Source organism: Planococcus citri, chromosome 4 (genome assembly GCF_950023065.1).
Source record: "Planococcus citri chromosome 4, ihPlaCitr1.1, whole genome shotgun sequence".
In the NCBI taxonomy this organism is placed as follows: Eukaryota; Metazoa; Arthropoda; class Insecta; order Hemiptera; family Pseudococcidae; genus Planococcus; species Planococcus citri.
In genome coordinates, this window is record NC_088680.1 from 8,951,699 (window position 1) to 8,969,027 (window position 17,329).

General features: G+C 37.9%; 1 protein-coding gene across 1 annotated transcript in view; it reads left to right on the forward strand.

Moving 5' to 3' along the window:
• The first annotated feature begins 414 nt into the window (after nucleotides 1–414).
• The window catches only part of LOC135845938 (LIM/homeobox protein Lhx9-like), a 50,093-nt gene continuing 33,178 nt past the window's right edge, over nucleotides 415–17,329 (forward strand). Inside the window, exons 1-2 of the mRNA XM_065364822.1 lie at nucleotides 415–773; nucleotides 7,925–8,183. Coding sequence (XP_065220894.1) covers nucleotides 7,933–8,183 — 251 coding nt within the window. The 5' untranslated portion in view covers nucleotides 415–773; nucleotides 7,925–7,932. The remainder of the gene's footprint in view (nucleotides 774–7,924; nucleotides 8,184–17,329) is intronic.

Genomic DNA, 17,329 nt, shown 5'->3' on the forward strand with positions numbered 1-17,329 from the left:
GCCCCTCTTGGCACAATTTTTTCAGCGATAAATTGAACTACATAAGCTTTACCAGTGTCATTTATTTCAAGCTGTTCGACGAAATTTTCCCCAACATCCCATCACCATTCGCCTTCCATCCAGCCAGATTACACTATACAATAAAAAACCTCGCGAAATACAGTTCGATTGCAGGCTGAGGCGTCATAAGTACCCCCTACAAAGTACTGGAAGCTCGAGTCGTTCTGTTCGCGTTTGTTATTCGTATACGAGTAACTTGGTACGGTACATTTTAAATCGATATACTCACGTAAATGCGCATCTCCAAGTCGCGTATTCGTAGTACCTATTCGCATATAGAGGCGTGGTTTTCTCCTACATTTTCAAATTCCCCTACTAAAGTTAGACCTCGGTCGAGCTTGGGGAAAAGCCAACCTGAACACAGCATCCCTTTCGACGAAGCCCGCGAATCCCTAGAGGATGACCTCCCCTTTGGCGGGCGATTGTGTAAAAAATTCGAGTGTGTTAATTTTTTTCTATTTGCCAAATTCTTCGAGAATAAACGCCGGTATACTGCGTAAACCCCGTTCGATGATGGAGAATTTTTAATTTTTTTTTTTTTCGCCTTCGAGAGCAACCGCAGTGGTTTTTTTTGCACACTGTTTCGATGTTAACGTACTCTTGTAAATCGGTATCAACGTGTTTACTATGTTGGCAACACTGTAGGAAAAAATTCCAATAACCAGTTCGTCGGATATTGCGATACAATTGAAAACAACCCGAAAAAATTAAAGGTAATGTACATTTGCTTATTTTTTACGTGTTTTGCGCGATATTATACGAATTTTTGGTTTTTTTGCAACTTTGTATGGCCTTGATTAGGTTTTTTTTATGACGATGACGATGACGACGACGATGGCGACGAATTGGAAGAGATTTGTCAACGTATATCGACTCGTGTACTACCATCAATCCTAATCAATTTTTCGACCAATAAAAAAAATCACACCGTTTTGATAAATCGTCCCAAGGTGCTGAAAAATTATACTTACCCACCAATCTACCTATAACTCGAGGCACGATTCGGTACATGTCTTCGTCGTTCATCTCGTATCGATTTTACTACCTTAAATTTCCATCTCGCATCGCAGCATCCAACTTATCGAATTTTTACACCATTTTTTATCTTCGTATCGACGAGAGAGTGAGTAAAGTCATCGTCAACTTCATCAGCGAACAGCCAGATCGATTTTTTAAAGTGTCATAAAAGCCTGGGATTATAGATGAGTGTGTGACGACGATACTCGTTCTATGTACAAATGTGTATAGTGTAAGATTTTGATGGGGCAGAAAATTTCCATACAAATTAATACCTACTCTACAAGATGACTTTTGGGTAAGGAACTATGGTTCGATTCGAGTAAACGGTACCGAGTTTAGATTTTTATCGTATGGCAGTTAATTTTTATTTGAAGGAATTTTCGATTCCGATCGATCTCTCCTCCGCTTTTTTTTACGAGACATCTGTTACATGCAAACAGCACACAAACAAGATACGACAAATTCGAATCAATCTCATCGTACACTAAAATGTTGGGTAATTACTTCGCGTATCTTGAACCTCTTCCTCTACCTCTCAGCTCGTGTACGAGTTAATTTGCATATTATCTTACTCGTACGAGTAGGATGCAGTTCACATATTGTATGAGGCAAAAAAAAAACACCATTTTGTATATTTTGTCGTGTCGTACTCGTCGGTCGCAAATTATGTACCGAAAATACTCGTACACAAATACCATCATAACACCTTATTTGACTAATTGATGTTGGATGCTGTTTGAGTGATTTGACGAGTTTTTATGATCGAATCTTACTAGCATTCCATGTAAGAGGTATCTGCCCAAGTTGACTCGAGTTGTAAATAATACTGTCCCCTTAGGCTCGAACTTGGACTTATAGTAATGCTCGATGTACGACTTACGAGTAAGAAATGTGTAGTGATTATTATGTCGTTTTTTTTTTATGTTTTCCATCACGATTCCAAAATTCGCCCAATGCTTGTTAAATACAACCTGATATAAAATGACAACTTGTGGGTGATTTCGTATCCTCACATACTCGTATATGGAGATGAGATGTAATTCGGCACCTTCGTATTTATACATTATATAGATAAATGGAATTATGGAATGCTGTTTGCAGCTATACGAGAATATAAGCGAATCAATATAATATCGAATGATGTAATGAAATTAACTTAACGTACCTACAACTTTTTCTTTTTCGTTTTATATACCTATGTATTTTAAGTGTATTTGAGTATAAAAAGTATAATGACGAGGTGTTAAATATCATGTACGTGCTGCAGATAAAAATCTTTTAGGGCACATGTTCAAACAACCTTAATTTTTTACCTATATCGCTTAAAATGCTTATCCCTGGATGGTGAATAAAATATGAGAGATGACCATCGAGATTGTCGAATTGCTAATTGATATTGTGAAATGACCCGATGAAATTGGTTTGTTTTTTTCAAGTTTTTATTGGTGAAAATGTGAGTTGCTTGTAAATGGATTTTTTTGGGCTTATCTTATAATGAGTTTAAGGGAATCTCTTGAAATGGTATTCTTTGATTTGAACGAAACCAATCGTAGCCAAAATTTCACGTTCTGAGGTTCAAGTTTGGATTTTTGTGAACAACTGCACAGCTTTTATGGTTTATGGTAGTTTTTAAACTTTTTCCCAAAATCTTTTTTTATTTACATAATGAACGAATGTAAATAATTACTTTATTTTTACCCCTCTCCTCTCCCCCTCTCCATCATAACTTTGAAAACTATAGAATTCGGGCAATTCTGAAGCCTCCAGCAAATTTTCTGTTTTCTCGAGAAGTTTCAAGTTGTTCCGGATGTTCCAACATGTCTAAAAAGCGTTTATTACTCGAAGTCTGATGGTTATTTTTTGCCTTTTCGCGGGGAATTTCTGGAAAGGATTGAAAATTTGCCGGAGGTTCTGAAATGAAGAGTCCACAGAAAGAATCAGGCAAGTCACTTTTTCAAACTTTTGTGTTACGGCGTTTGAAGTATCAGAATGTTCCAATTTTGTAGTGAATTTGAATTTCATCAAAGTAATGATTGGAAATACATCACACAACATCCCACAAATACATTTTAAGGCATAGTACATATAAAAAAAATGAAGAGAGACGCCAGTCACGAGTTGCAAATCCATTCTTTTCATGAAAAAATCAAGCAAAAAATCGACAAATTAGTGTTTTGATGCAACAACTTGAATTCGATAAAAATCGATTATTATGATGACATAATAAAAAATTTTCGCATGCCAAATAGTTAATGATGTTGAAATTTTATTTCTCTCCCCTCCTATTTTTTTTAAAGACCATTTTAATCACAAAAAATTGATTTTTTTCAAAATCTAAATGGACTACATTTTTCCACTCCTTAGTGTCAATTCAATTGGACCCTAAACTCATTTTCGAAAAAAAGTGACTTACCTGGTCATTTCAGTGTGGTCTTCACATGGCCTGGAACTGTGTACCGGTAGGTCGTGCGCCCGCAGCTACCACCATAAGTGGAAGTTGTGAGCCTATATACGTAGCATCGCGCAGCTCCATTAGCGGCGCGATCTAGCGGTGTAGTTCGTGGAAGCTTCACCGATCGGATGCTGTGAATGCAGCATCAGTATGTTTTTCGTTAGCTTTGCTACACGACGTTGAGACTGAATACCTGCTCGCAGATGAGTAAGCTCAACTTAGGGACTTGTTTTTATTCTGTAGTAATTGTGTCTTTACTCATTCGCTTGTATATTTCGTGTAGTCGTATTTATATTGTATTAGAGCAGTGTATCATAGAGAAGCTGTCTCTGACTCACGTAATAAAGCGTCTTAAAGTACCTCCAGTATCAACTTATTTGTGTCGCGTTCGTTCTACGATCTTAGCAGCTGTACCTCAGCCTTGGCCTAATAAAAGAGTGTTTCCCGACATTCTTCCCCCATCGGAGATAGCTACCCTTAAATCTGTCACACCAAGTAGCATCTTCGATACATGTAGCAGGTTAACCACCCAGGTGGCCAGTGCGGTAACACCCCACACCTCTACAACTGATAGTTTTTCTAGATGAATTTTTTTGGGATGAGGGGGAGGGAAGGAGGGAATACGTTAGATTCAAGTGTTCAAAAATTGGAAAAATTTTAGCTTTTTAGTCAAGAAGTTGAAGGTTTTGCGGAATTTTTGAGTTTTCTAAAATGATCCAAAAATTGTCAACTGAATGGATGAACGTTGTTATTTCTGGTCAAATTTTGACTAAAATCTCGCTTTGAAACCTAATTTTGATACCAGTGGTAAAAATATAAATTTTTATAATTTTGTTATTGCATTTTTTGGCCCATTTATACATACTTCCCATTTGCACTTTTGAGAATTTTTTAAAAACGAATTTATGCTCTTAAATCTATATTTTCTTTAAATGGTGTCAAAAGCGAGTCTCAAAATGCAACATGAGTAGAAAATCTCTAATATTCAGGTTTTGAGATCTCTTGATTTTTGGGGGGGGGAAGGGGGAATATGAAGCGGGCTTCAAAATGATAATAGAGGATGAAATATGGCAAATTGAATAAAACATTCCTCACTTTATAGCTGCCCAATGACATTTTTGCCATTTTCCAGGTTTTTGAAAAATTTTAATCTCGAATTTTCCTCTTGGTACATCAGAATTTAGGGCTGGAATCATTTGAATTATATTGAAAAATTCAAAAATTCTGATGAGTTGTCTACTTTTTTAACTAAAAGAGAGTAATTTTTTTGTTTTTCATTTTTGTTTTAGGTTTTCTTTTCAGTTTAGGTTTTTTGTGGGAGGGGGGGTGGTGGGGAGTGATTTTGTATTTTTGTTTTCAAGTTTGGCTGATTTCGTTTTCGAAATTTTTTGTTTTCGGTTTTTGATTAAATTTAAAAATTTGCGAGCATTTGCATCTTTCAAAAAAAAAAGGTTCAAAAATAAATTTAGGAATGTCTGATTCTCAATTCTCTTGAATTATTTAAATTTTTTTGGTTTTATTTAGAATTCATTTTTCATTTTATGGATTTCAGTTTTGATTTTCATTTGTTCATTTTTTTTTTGAGGGGATGGACTTGGTTTATGGTTTTGTTTTTATAAAATTTAATTTTTCATCTTCTTTTTTCTTTATTTTTACTCATTGATTTTTTCAGGTTTCATAACCCTCTTCTATAAAATTTCATGCTATTGATCTTTCAAAAAAAAAAAAAACAAAAACAAAAAAAAAGCAGAAACCATGTCTGAGTGACCAAAAAGTTTTCTATTCAGATTTGAGCAATGGCAGAAATGAAGTTTGTATAACAACTCAAACACAAAATATTACTGTTTTGAATGCACAGCACGGGCGAGGAGGTGGAAAATTGGTAAAACGTGTCGACATGTTCAAGAATGGGAAAGGAGAAGCGAATTGATGTAAAATTTCAAAAGAACCATGTCTACTTTTTAGAGCATTTAAGGTGATTTAAAGTGAATTAGGAAATTCGAGATGGCTGACTGATTTCAACAAAATTTCGATTTTTTGGGAAGTGCATGTTCCAAAACCTCACTGTCCAAAATCTCAATTTGTTAAGTTGATTTTTCACTTTTCGACAAATTTTTGATAACAAATTGAAAATGTATTTCATCAACCTTTTTCTCGTATAAAAAATGAAATTATTTCAGTCAAATTGAAAAAATATCGATCGCTTAAAATTATGAAGACAATTTCTAGAGCCTCCAGCGAGATTTTGATTTGCTCTTAAAATTTTCAAAATTTTGCTGAAAACATGAAAAACTGATCTAGGCAATTAAAAATTACGAAAATTCAATTTTCACCTATTTTTAAAGTGCTTGGATCAAAGATTTGACATTCCAGTAAAGTTAGACTGATTCTTGAAGGGTGATTGCTTGACCTAATTTATTTTTTTTTGGGAGGGGAGGAGGAGGAGGAATTTTTTGAAATTGAAGGGAGCAAGTATGAAAACAAAAATTAATTTGCAATTTATAAAGAAAATCTAATAGTGGTTCTAGATCGTTTAAAAAACGTAATAAAATTCAGTTTCAGGGGAATCACAATGATTGGACAAGGTGTCTGCCAGGTCATCAAGTCATTCTTTTGGACTTTAGGTCATCAAAATCATCAGAGTCATCAATAAGTCCTCCTTCTAGCCAAAATTTGCCAAAAATTCAGAAATTATTAAAACATTAGTGTTGAATTGACCTCCTACTTACAAAAAATTACCATAATTCGGTGAAAAAAATAGCACAATTGAGTAAAATTTTGCGAAAATTGCTTACAAATTTGTCGAAATGCTATAAGAACTGTTTAAGTGGGCTAAAAATTGATGAATAAATGTAAAAAATTGAGCAAAATATCGAAAAAATTGTCAGTTATGAAACTAAAACTGTGCAAAATCACGAAAAATAGATTAAAAGTATTGAAATGAAATGAAATCGTGAAAAAAAATCACATGAAAAATGACAAAACTCGTAAAATTATCATAGAAATAACTTTATAAATACCAAAAATTGATAGAATTTCAGTGATAAGTATGTATATCCAAAAGTCTTATTTTTCATTTTTCAATTCAGTAGAGACTCCTTATCAGAGAACAAATTTCTAGATATTCATTCTTAAAAATAATTTGTTTTTGTTGAGAGTCCATTGTGTCCGATTAAAATGTGAATTAGAGCCAACATTTTTTTAAATGTTCGAAAATTCACGAAAAATTGAAAAATCAATAATTTGAAATTTTGAGGAATTTTGATTGTGATAGGATAGGTTTAGATCTTTTTTTTTTTTTTATTTTGGAAATTTAATTTCAATCCGTTTCAAAACGTGCGATTTGTCGCAAAATTTTCACGATCACGAGTCAGCGTTTCTTTTTGTGTTTGACTTATTTTTTCGTCCCTATCTTCTACTGTTAGTCAGGTACCTAAGGAATTGCTGCCTTCAGACGAAAAAAATTCAAACGCACCTATTTTCGTTCAAATCGTGGAATCAGTGGAATGATTTCATTTTCAAATCGTACGAGCTTCGTAATACAAATAATTAGTCATCCGCCTTCATATTTCTTTCGTCGTTTCGGTGATAATTTTTCATATTTATTTAGGGTGATAGAAGTAAAGAGTAAAGAGATAAGCACGAGATGACAAAATTTATGAGATGATGTAAGAAAACGAAGAAAACGAGCATTAAGGAGGAGCAAATCATACCAAAATATTAACTCGCTGTACCAATCGCTTTTGGTTTTATTTCACGCGATGAAATGGTCCCTAGTAAATTTATCCAATCGTATTTTTGCATTTGTCGGTGATTTCGTGAATCGGTCGACAGCCCGGAAAATATTTTGGCTCGATAGATTTGTACTTTTTGGTGTGCATCTCACGAGTCATTAACTCTTATGCCACACATGGCTTGATGTATGTACAGTCTGACTTCATAGAAATAAATATGCGAACACGTCTCGTAAATCAAATCGAGTTGTTTGGGATTTTTAAAACAATTTGAACCTTCCTACCTTCGTCTTCATCATCATCATCATCGTTGTCGTCTGCTGCTGTGTGTTCTTTTGTTATAATGTAATTATTACGTAAAAGAGAGCATAGCAAAAGAGGGAGAGAGAGGAGAGAGCAAATTAATGATGCATTTTTTTATCGAAGAACAACCTCAAGTGACTGATAAATTGCATCGATTGTCTGAATTAAAAATTATTTTACGAGATTGAAGAAATAAAAGAGTTAAAATTGCGGATCGATCGTATCGAGAAGAATCAAATTTCGATTAAAATTTACCTTTACCACGAGCTTTCAGTAGATTTTCAGTTTCGCTTTTTTTTGCCCTCGACTGCTTGAACTTACATTTATATTCATGTTGAATGTTGATGAATTGCAGAGTACGATATGTTGAAAGAGCACCGAGACCGAGCCGAGAGTCCGGCCACTGGTGATGTTTCAATGGTCGGCGGTAAAACGTCGACGGCCGTTTGTGCGGCGTGTTTCCAATGCATCGAAGATAGATTTTACTTGTTAGCGGTGGACAGACAATGGCATTTGGCCTGTTTGCAATGTCATCATTGTAAACTACCGTTGCATACCCAATTGACGTGTTATTCCAGACATGGAAATATATACTGTAAAGAGGATTATTTCAGGTGATGGTCAATTTTTACTCACTCAGTATAGACCTAATACTGAGGTGATCGTTTGATTATAGAATGATAATTTGATCACCTTTGAGCTTAGTATTTTGTTACTTATAGATATTGCCCTTGCCAGCAGTAACGGTTTCATGGTATTACTTACTTTCTGAATCCTTTTGATGTTTAGATGGACAATAATTGTATTTGGGGGAGGGGGAGGGGAGTGCTCCTAGATCTGTACTTGCAATTTTTTCAATTGTTTATTTTGAAAAATATTTATCGTACCTAGGGTCAGCTCGTGTCAAATTTAGTTTGGTTTTAAGGTCGAGGGCTTCCAATTTTGCTCTTATTTTTCTCAAGAGTTCATTTCGATGGTCTTGTAAAACGATTGCTATAATTTCCATACCGAAAGTCCGAAACTGGGGATTGAGGGGGGGGGGAGTTGAGCCAAACTTTGAAAGCTCATTATTTCAAGACTGGTTGAACTTGTGGTGAATCTGTTTGCGAAGTTTTAAAGAAAATAGATCAGAGAAATTCGAAAAGGTGTAAAAAGCTCGAAATTTAGGTTTCAAAGTGAAAAATCAAAATGTAACTTTTCAGGTTAAAGCTCGACTTTTAAAGGCGAATGCAAAAATTGAAAAGTATCGAAAATTGTTAAAAATTGCAGGGAATATATTTGTATTTAATTCTATTTCCTTTAAACAAGCAGTAATTTTTAAAATGGGTTCTCAACATTTACAACGAATCCAGAAGCTCCCATTTTGAGCAAAACTTTGAAAAGTGGCATACCCATTATTAGTAATTCGATGACTCCAGGTACGAATTTTGGTTTACTTTTTCGATCAGTTCCTCTGTCTCCCCCCCTCTTCCCTACCTAGTGTTCTCTAACATCGTCAAGATGCCAAAAAAATCCTAAAATAACGTGAGAAGTTTTGTTTGCCAGGTTTTCGAGGACGTTGAGTTTAAATATTCTCTTATTTTTTTTGAATGCCTTCTCGCGATCAGTAAACGTCCAGCTCCTTTCCTCGATTTGAAAAAAAAAATTTTGGGAAATCGATCTCCTATTATTTCTCTAGTACCGAATTTTTTGGAAAATTTTGAAATAATGATGGAAATTTGGGGCGAACTGTTGATTTTTACTAACATGAGGCTCTTCGAATTCGACTCTTTGGTGTACTCTCTGCATTTCGAAAAAATTCAACTATAAGCAAAACCGGAAGATTATGGCTTCAAAAGTTCTTTTTTTAATAGAAAAAGTGATTTAAAAAAAAATAATCAAGGAAAAATCATTTTTGAAAATGAGTTGAACGGATTTTTTTCAAACCTTCAATATTATTGTCTCGAAAAAAAATGAATTCCAAAAATGAACGAAACAAACATTGAAAAAAAAAATGCATACAACATCAGGGTTTCAATTAAATTTAAAAATGACTATAATTTCTGGAATTTGCATAAAATGATTTTGAAAAAATGGCGAAATTGCACGTATTCATTTTCAAAGAACATGTCCACCACATCTTGGATCAAATTTTGATCTCTCGTTGAAGCAGATTCTTATTGATTCCATGAAAGATTTTTTTTTTAATGGCCAAAATGGTGTCTTGATGTTTTGATTTATTTTTGCCTGCTCGAAAATGGTCTTGAATGATAGGAAAAGAGGAAGGGGGAACAGGAAAAAAATTGGGTGATTTTTGATTCATTTCTTAAAAATTCGTTTTCCTCCTTAATTTGTGGCCGACCGAATGAGCCCTATGCTAACGGAAAATCACACATTTTGACATTCTGAAATTGATCTTCCCATTCTTTGTGGATTTTGTAGGAAATTGACAGAATGATGACCCATGGCCATCCAAAATCTACTCGAAAGCGGTCTCGAATGTTAAGAAAAAAAGTGAAGAGGGGAGAGAAACATTTTTATCTTTTATTTTTGAAAAAAATTATCAAAAATTGTAAGTAACATTAAATTTTGAATTTTAAAAGTAGGAGCAAATTGCTGAAAATGCTGCATTTTTTCAATAAAAATAAAAAGTTCAGATAAAAATACTGTCAGTTTTTTTTGAAAAATTGAATTTTTTGGATTTGAAAAAATCTATTGAAGTTTTGTTATTTATGGTCTCATGGTCTGGTTGGAAAATGGACACCCTGATCCTAAAGTCGGTCTTTTTTTCTGTTCGGTTATGGAAGTTTAAGTGAATTTTCATTTTGATGGTTCGCTTTTTTGTGCTCTCATCCCCTCCCCTTCCCCTCTATTGAAAAAAAATTAGAAAAAAACTTACTATATCCCACAATTTTTTTTTTTTAATTTCAATCTTTGTGTCAAAAATTACAGATGACAGGAAATCTTATCAGATAGTTTCTGGGAATTTATAGGGAATTTTTCTGGAAACTTTCAATCAATGTTACAAATAGCAAGAAAATTGTAAAAAAAAAGTGTTTAATTTCTGAAAAATACCGAAAAAATGTTAAAATGAAAAGAAATTTGGAAAATTTGGAAATAATTGGAAATTGACTAGTTGTAGTTGATAAATGGCATTTTCAAAACTGAATTTTTTTCAAAATGAGTGTGGAAGTTCCTCATATTTGAGAGTTTCTGCAAATTTTCAAAATGTAAATTGAAGACGTCATAACAAAAAGGGGTATATATGACACATATGTCCTTTTTGAGACGAATCCATATTGTTATTCTTCAGACCTTCCTCTATCATATGAGACCACCCCCACTTCACAAAGTCGAAAAACCAGTGAGATATTGCCATTTTAAAACCGCGAAGTCGATTAAAAATTTACTTTTTCAGAGATAATGGGTTACTCATGGTCGATTTTGTGTTATCAACCATTATTTACCTGGTTTAAATCCAAAAATTTGCTCAAAAACATTTTTAAATCAGTAAAAAAAAATTGGCCAAAAAAATTGTCTTTTTTGTTTTTTTTTTTTTACTCAACATAGTGTAGAGGGTACTTGGGACTCCATGTTACCACTCTACAGTGGTAATTTGATGCCCAGGCAGGCGGCAACACTGCAACCGGTACAGCGCCATCTGGTGTACTGGTTCAGTGGAGACGACGGCCGAGATTGCCGAAGCGAGCCGCCTTGCAGTTTTCTAACCATCTTCATAAAGAGTAGTAATAAGTTTAACGCTGGCTTATGCCAACTCTGTCTGTTAGGAAACGCCTCATCACCAGCAGAATCTTTCGTGTATACGAATGGTATCGAATAGTATCGTAGCAACGTTCTTATTCACTGTACATCAAATGAGAGATATAAATATATGGTGAAACGTATGTATTTGTGTTGATCATTGATTTACGACGAGTTGTGGAGAGTAGTAGTTGGGTAGACTGAGATAGGTATTTATACCTTGCGGGTTCAGCGTTCTATACGAACTGGGTTGTTTTAGGGTTAAGGTACCAGGTGGCATAAGTAAGACTTTTCCCCTAAACCATAAGAACCCTTAGTTTTACCCTAACATTGGCGCCATAAACGTGGTGTTTCTTTCTGAGAAGTTCTGAGCAGGTTGAGAAGTGAAAGTTTGCACAACTGTGCAAAGTGGAACGAAGTTGCTCGGATACGGATCGGACAAACCCATGTGTAACCAGGTTAGTGGTGAATGTTTTATTATTTCGTTAAGTTATTCGTTTATTCGCGAGCGTTCGTAATTCGCGAAGTGTTTTTTGTAGTGAAAAAAGTGAAAATTTGCACTTTGGTGCAAGATTGTACTAACCTGGTCAGGTCCATTCCTGCTTGATTTGTGTGCAGTTCTGTCCTGCAACAAAAGAGTAGACGTTGCTTAGCCGGATTTTCCTTGAAGTAAACAAAAGTTTGCTTACCTAATTTGAGTATTATTTACCTGATTTTTGAGTAAAATGAGTTCTAACAGAGGTGGGCGTGGCTCCTCTAATTCTTTGAGTAGATCGAATTCTGGAAGTAATTTAGAATCATTAGAGGATTATCGTCGTAATATAGGCTCGAACGTTAATGGTAATCGTGTAGCTACTCCCAGTGCTTCCCAAATCCCTCAAAGACAACCGAGAGATGCGGCAGTGGCCTGTACCCAAAGAATTCACGAAACTTTTCCGAGGAGAAGAAATGAGAACAGTGCAGGCTCGGAAGCACCTAGAAAGCAAGCGAGGCTTGAAAGTGAGAGTAGTGAGACGAACAGAGACGAAGCTGAGGCGCAAGCAGAATTGAACATGCATCAAGCAATGTCCAATTTGGCAAATACGAGCAGGAACGAACCTGCTCCAAATGCGCAAAATGAAGCTGAGTCTGAACCTGTCGTGAGTAGACCTGAGCCAAACCCAATGCAAAGCCTGTTGGATAGCCTCGACGCTGATGTACAGCAAGCGTTGAGCCAAGATAATGTCGATTCGGCTGCAGGTCAAAACCTGCAAGCTGAAGATTTACTAAATAGGACAATAAATCCGAGGCGATCGAGTTCTAGGGAGTCTGGACGAACGGTGACTGTCTCAGATAACCCCGAATCGCGTCGGGAATCCAGTGGTAGTCAAAGTGCGGTGCAAAGGCCTACTGCGAGGCGCACCAGCCCCCTACCACCCCCTCGAAGTGTAAGAGCGAGTAGCGAACCTGTCTATGGGGTGACAGTCGAAAATGTCACCATGAGCATCGAGGAAGAAGCACAAGCGCAAATGGCGAGTAGATTTAGGGAGTTGAGCCTAAACAACGTAAGAACTAGGCCCCGAGAGACGTTATTTGGTGGTTTTTTACCATCTGAGAATAGACCGAGGGATCCGAGTGCACCTCCTCCTTACTCTGCTGTAGACCCCCTCGCAAATGGTCAGCCACCAGTAGGCACCAGAGACGCGTCGCGACGAGCTCAAAATAATTTTCAACAGGAAGTTGAAACAATGACTAGACCAGCGGTTACACGCGCACGTCCGAGCGTGAACGTAGCCATTAGAAGATTTGATTTTAGGCCGGTGAATTTAGGCGTTGAGCACCAGCTCATCCGAGTAGAAAATAGACGACCGGAAACTGCTACAGACGCGTACGCTAATGAGCAAATACCTAATTTGCGCGATAATTGCGAGATCTTAGACCACAGAGCCGAATGTATTGAGACTGAATTATCGCGTACTCGCGTTGATTTGGAAACAATATACCGTGAGATTCAAAATAATATAATTGATAGAGATACAGCAAGTACCGCTCGAATGCGCCAAATGGCACAGGCATGGGGTACCAATCACTCTAGGCTTATAAATCGTATCGGTGATGAGATTCATAATGAAGGTCTGAGAATGACACAAACGATGGACGCGGTAGCGGTGCTGGCCGATGAGATTCGGGTTGAAAGGCAAGCGAGACAGCGAGACGCCGGTCTAATTAGATTATTAACACAGCGAGTCGTTGAGTTGGAAAATGAGCGTCAGGCCGAGGCGCCGCAAGGCGGGAGGCCACGCTCCCAAGTTCAAGCGGGCTCAAGTATTCCCCAGAGTGACCCTGTACCACCCGATGGCCGAAGATTCGGGTTTGACAACCATTTTCAGTGGCAGGACATTCCTGCAAGATGGCAGCAGGGTCCCCAGATGAGACCGCAACAAGCTTCGCAACAAGATGTGAGAATTGAGCAGAATAATGCGCAATCGAACAGTGCGCAATCGAGACCTGAGGGTCGAGGAGATTCGTTTGGAAGTTTGAGTAACGACGCGCAGCCTCACAGAAGCGAAGCTGAATTGATAAGATCTATGCAATGCAATGCCTTAGGGCTGAGAATTGCATATGAGCCGCTAAATGAGAATGTAAATTACGGTGCCGGAAATTGTGCAGCAAAGTTAAGCACGCTGCAAGTATTGAAAATTATTTACGATGAAAGTAATGAATTTGAGCCGCATCTCTTCGTGCGCCAATTTGAGGAGGCAATGGAGAGTATGTATGCGAACGAGACGATGTATATTAGTATGTTTAGGCAACTAGTAACACACCCGAAAGCGGCTACCTGGAAAGCGAACACCGGTACCGAAAAATCGTACAAAGCGTTGAGACAATCGTTCTTGCAAGCAATGTGGAGCCAGCAGCGTCAGGAAGATGCAATGAGTCATGTTAGAGCAGTAGTACTTCCTGCTACACGTTCTACTGATATGGCAACAGTTGCGCTGCGCTGGTTGCGAGTAGTCTCGAATGTGCAAACCACCGAATGGCAAATGATAAATGCCGTATATCCGCGAATTAATCCAATTTTAAGAACTAGGATTACGAATGAGGAGCGTAACGATATTGTTTTGTTTGCGAGACGCCTCATAGAAATGACTCAAAACGAGGAGTTCATTGAAGGAGTACCGAACTTGCAGCTCAGAATCCAAGATAATGCTCAACCTCAAGTTAATCGCAGAAATCGTACGAACGATAACTGGCAGAGAGGCGCTAGTAACAACAACGGCGCTAGAGCAAACTCAGCGGATACGAGACGTAACAATGGCGGTGGTTATAGGTCAAATGACAACAATGGCCGTAGAGACGACAGAGCTAGATCTGACAACCGAGACGCTCGAAATACTCGTGATAATCGAGACTCACGTGACAGCCGCGACACTCGTGACAACAGAGATTCGCGGGAGAACCGTGACAACCGAACGCGCAATCGCGATGATACTCGCAACTCCCGAGATAGCCGCGAGAACAGAGAAGATTCGCGAAGACGTACTAACGACTCCGGAGCCGCAGCTTCTGGCTCAAACTCAAAAAGAGACGATAACAAAGGAGATGCCAGACGTGATCGTAGAGCGAGAGACGGTGGTACCACCAATGAGGCTGATGCAGGCTATTCTGAGATGAATCCGGATGACCCACCTTACTCTGAGGATGAGGTGTCCGATGACAGTTCTCAGACGTCGTCTTTAAACGACGACGTGACGCAGGCTTAAAAAAGAAAAGAGCCACAGCCCCCCCCGAGCCCGATCTCCCCTACGAAGAGTTTGACTTAGTTGGCGACGCATTCGCGCAATTATTAACCGAAATCACAAAAGCTAGAGCTAAAAACAACGGTAGCGGAGACGATGCTAAAAAAGAAAGCAAGAGTAGCGTTGAAAAAATTTCTGAGAACTGCACGATGGCAACCGTGCGTGAACATGTCAAAAAAAGAGAATTTACTAAAAAAAGAGTAATTTTGTCATTGGGCACGTATGAAATAAATAAAGGTAGTATTCGAGATAGCCATATGAGACGCATACTACGAGAAGTAATTTTCACTCTGAAGGAGAAAGGCATTGAAGATATTAAGTTGCTTTTTCCCATGATTTTTCCAGCTGGAAAAAACAATCGAGGAGTGACGGCGAAACGTTATTATGCTTGGAGGAGGATCTTTGAGGAGGTTTGTGATAATGAAACCGTCACATTGTGGTGGTCGCCGGCAGCAGTGTTCATTAGACTGAACAAGCTCGAAGATGGCAGGTTGAAGTTTCAACCTGACAAAGATGGCAAGATTATTCCGCGAGATAACAGACTTCAGAAGAAAGGGAGTCGATACATGCCTAATGAAACTGGCGAGAAAGACCTGTTATTCGAGTTGAAAAAGTGCTACAATTACAAGTTTAAGCCAAAAAAGTCAGTTTTTAACTCTGAGAATTTATGTGTCGAAACAAGCACGAACTTGTCTGCGGAAGTTGTTACTGAGTCGGATGGTGATTACTTGGTAACCACCAAAGAGTCGGTTGAAAAAACAAAAGCAAAAATGCCAGAGAGTAGCCGGCCGTTGGCGCAAATCATTGAAGACCTCACCAAGATGGAAGTTAAGCTGTCACCTGATTGGCAGAAGAAAGTGAAAATGGTGTGTAAAGCCTGGAAGAACAAAAAAGGTGAAGCCATCGAAGAAAGTTCTGGAGAAGAAGAATCAACGCAATCGGATGGGGCAAGAGTCAATCAAGAAGCAGCTACGGTCAATCAGGCGGATGCAGTTCAGAGCAGCCCGCTGGAAAATGACGTAATTGATGAGAAGCGTACGGATCCAAGTACCGTCGAGCCACTAGTGAGAAGCCAGATCGAGAACTTTGAAGAAGCGAAGTCTTGTGTGGTGCCATTATGGTTCGCTGATTTAAAATTGTACGTACAATTGGATTCAGGTGCTACACCTAATATAATGTCTGAGTCATGTGCAAATATGTTAATAAATAATTATAAAGATAAAATCGAGTTTATTCATTTGAAAAGAGTATTGCAATGCAGACTGGCGAACAATCAAACGGTGAGAACTTGGAAGAAAGCGATAGTAGTGCCTCTAAAGTTCGGTAAGCACAAGATTAAGGTGCCATTTTTCGTGATGCCTGGTGACAACAAGTTGTTACTGATTGGTTCCAAATCACTCGAGAAGCTCGAAATAACTACAAACATGAAAACAGGTACTGCTAAATGTAAGCCCCCAGGTACGAACAGAGCAGAAGAAGTAGCTTTTGTCAAGAGAAGTGAGTACAGGGAGGAGGATGTTTCTGCAAACCAAATTCAGATTGTAGACGAGTACGAACCTGAGTCCATTGAGATTGTATCTCGAGCAGACCTACATAGCTTTTTTAGAAGAGACGGTAGGCCTAAGGATGATGGTCCAGATATCTTTGAGAGAAATCTTAAGAGGTATTTGGGTGAGGCGGTACGAGAAGGGAGAATCACGAGAGCTGAGTCGGAAGAGGCGCTGGAGGAGCTACTCCAATTTAAAGATGTTTTTAGCCGTTTTCCTGGAAAATACACTGGGGCAATGGTCAAATTAAAGTTCGTTGACCCCAACAAAATTCCAAACTTCGTAGGCCCAAAGTACACACCTTCAAACAAGCAGTTAGAAAAAGTTAGGCGTGCATTAGCTGATATGATCGAGCAGGAAGTAGCAGAGCCGTCTGACACAACTTACATTAACCCTTTGGTGCCTAACGAGAAGAAGGACGGTAGCGTTAGACTTTGCTTAAACCCAGTAGAGTTAAATCCTATACTACAGATTAATTATAATGAGGCGGGCCTCCTAGACAGAATTATTACCTCGGATGGAGACGCTCGTTTTTTCACAACGTTGGATTTTACTACAGCCTTTTGGCAGCTTGTGTTGCACCCAGAGTCGCGCAAGTATTGTGGTTTCAAGGTCGATGGCCGAGTATATCAAATGATTAGGTTGCCATACGGTCTGAAGATATCGTCTGCGGAATTTGTAAAAGTTATTAAT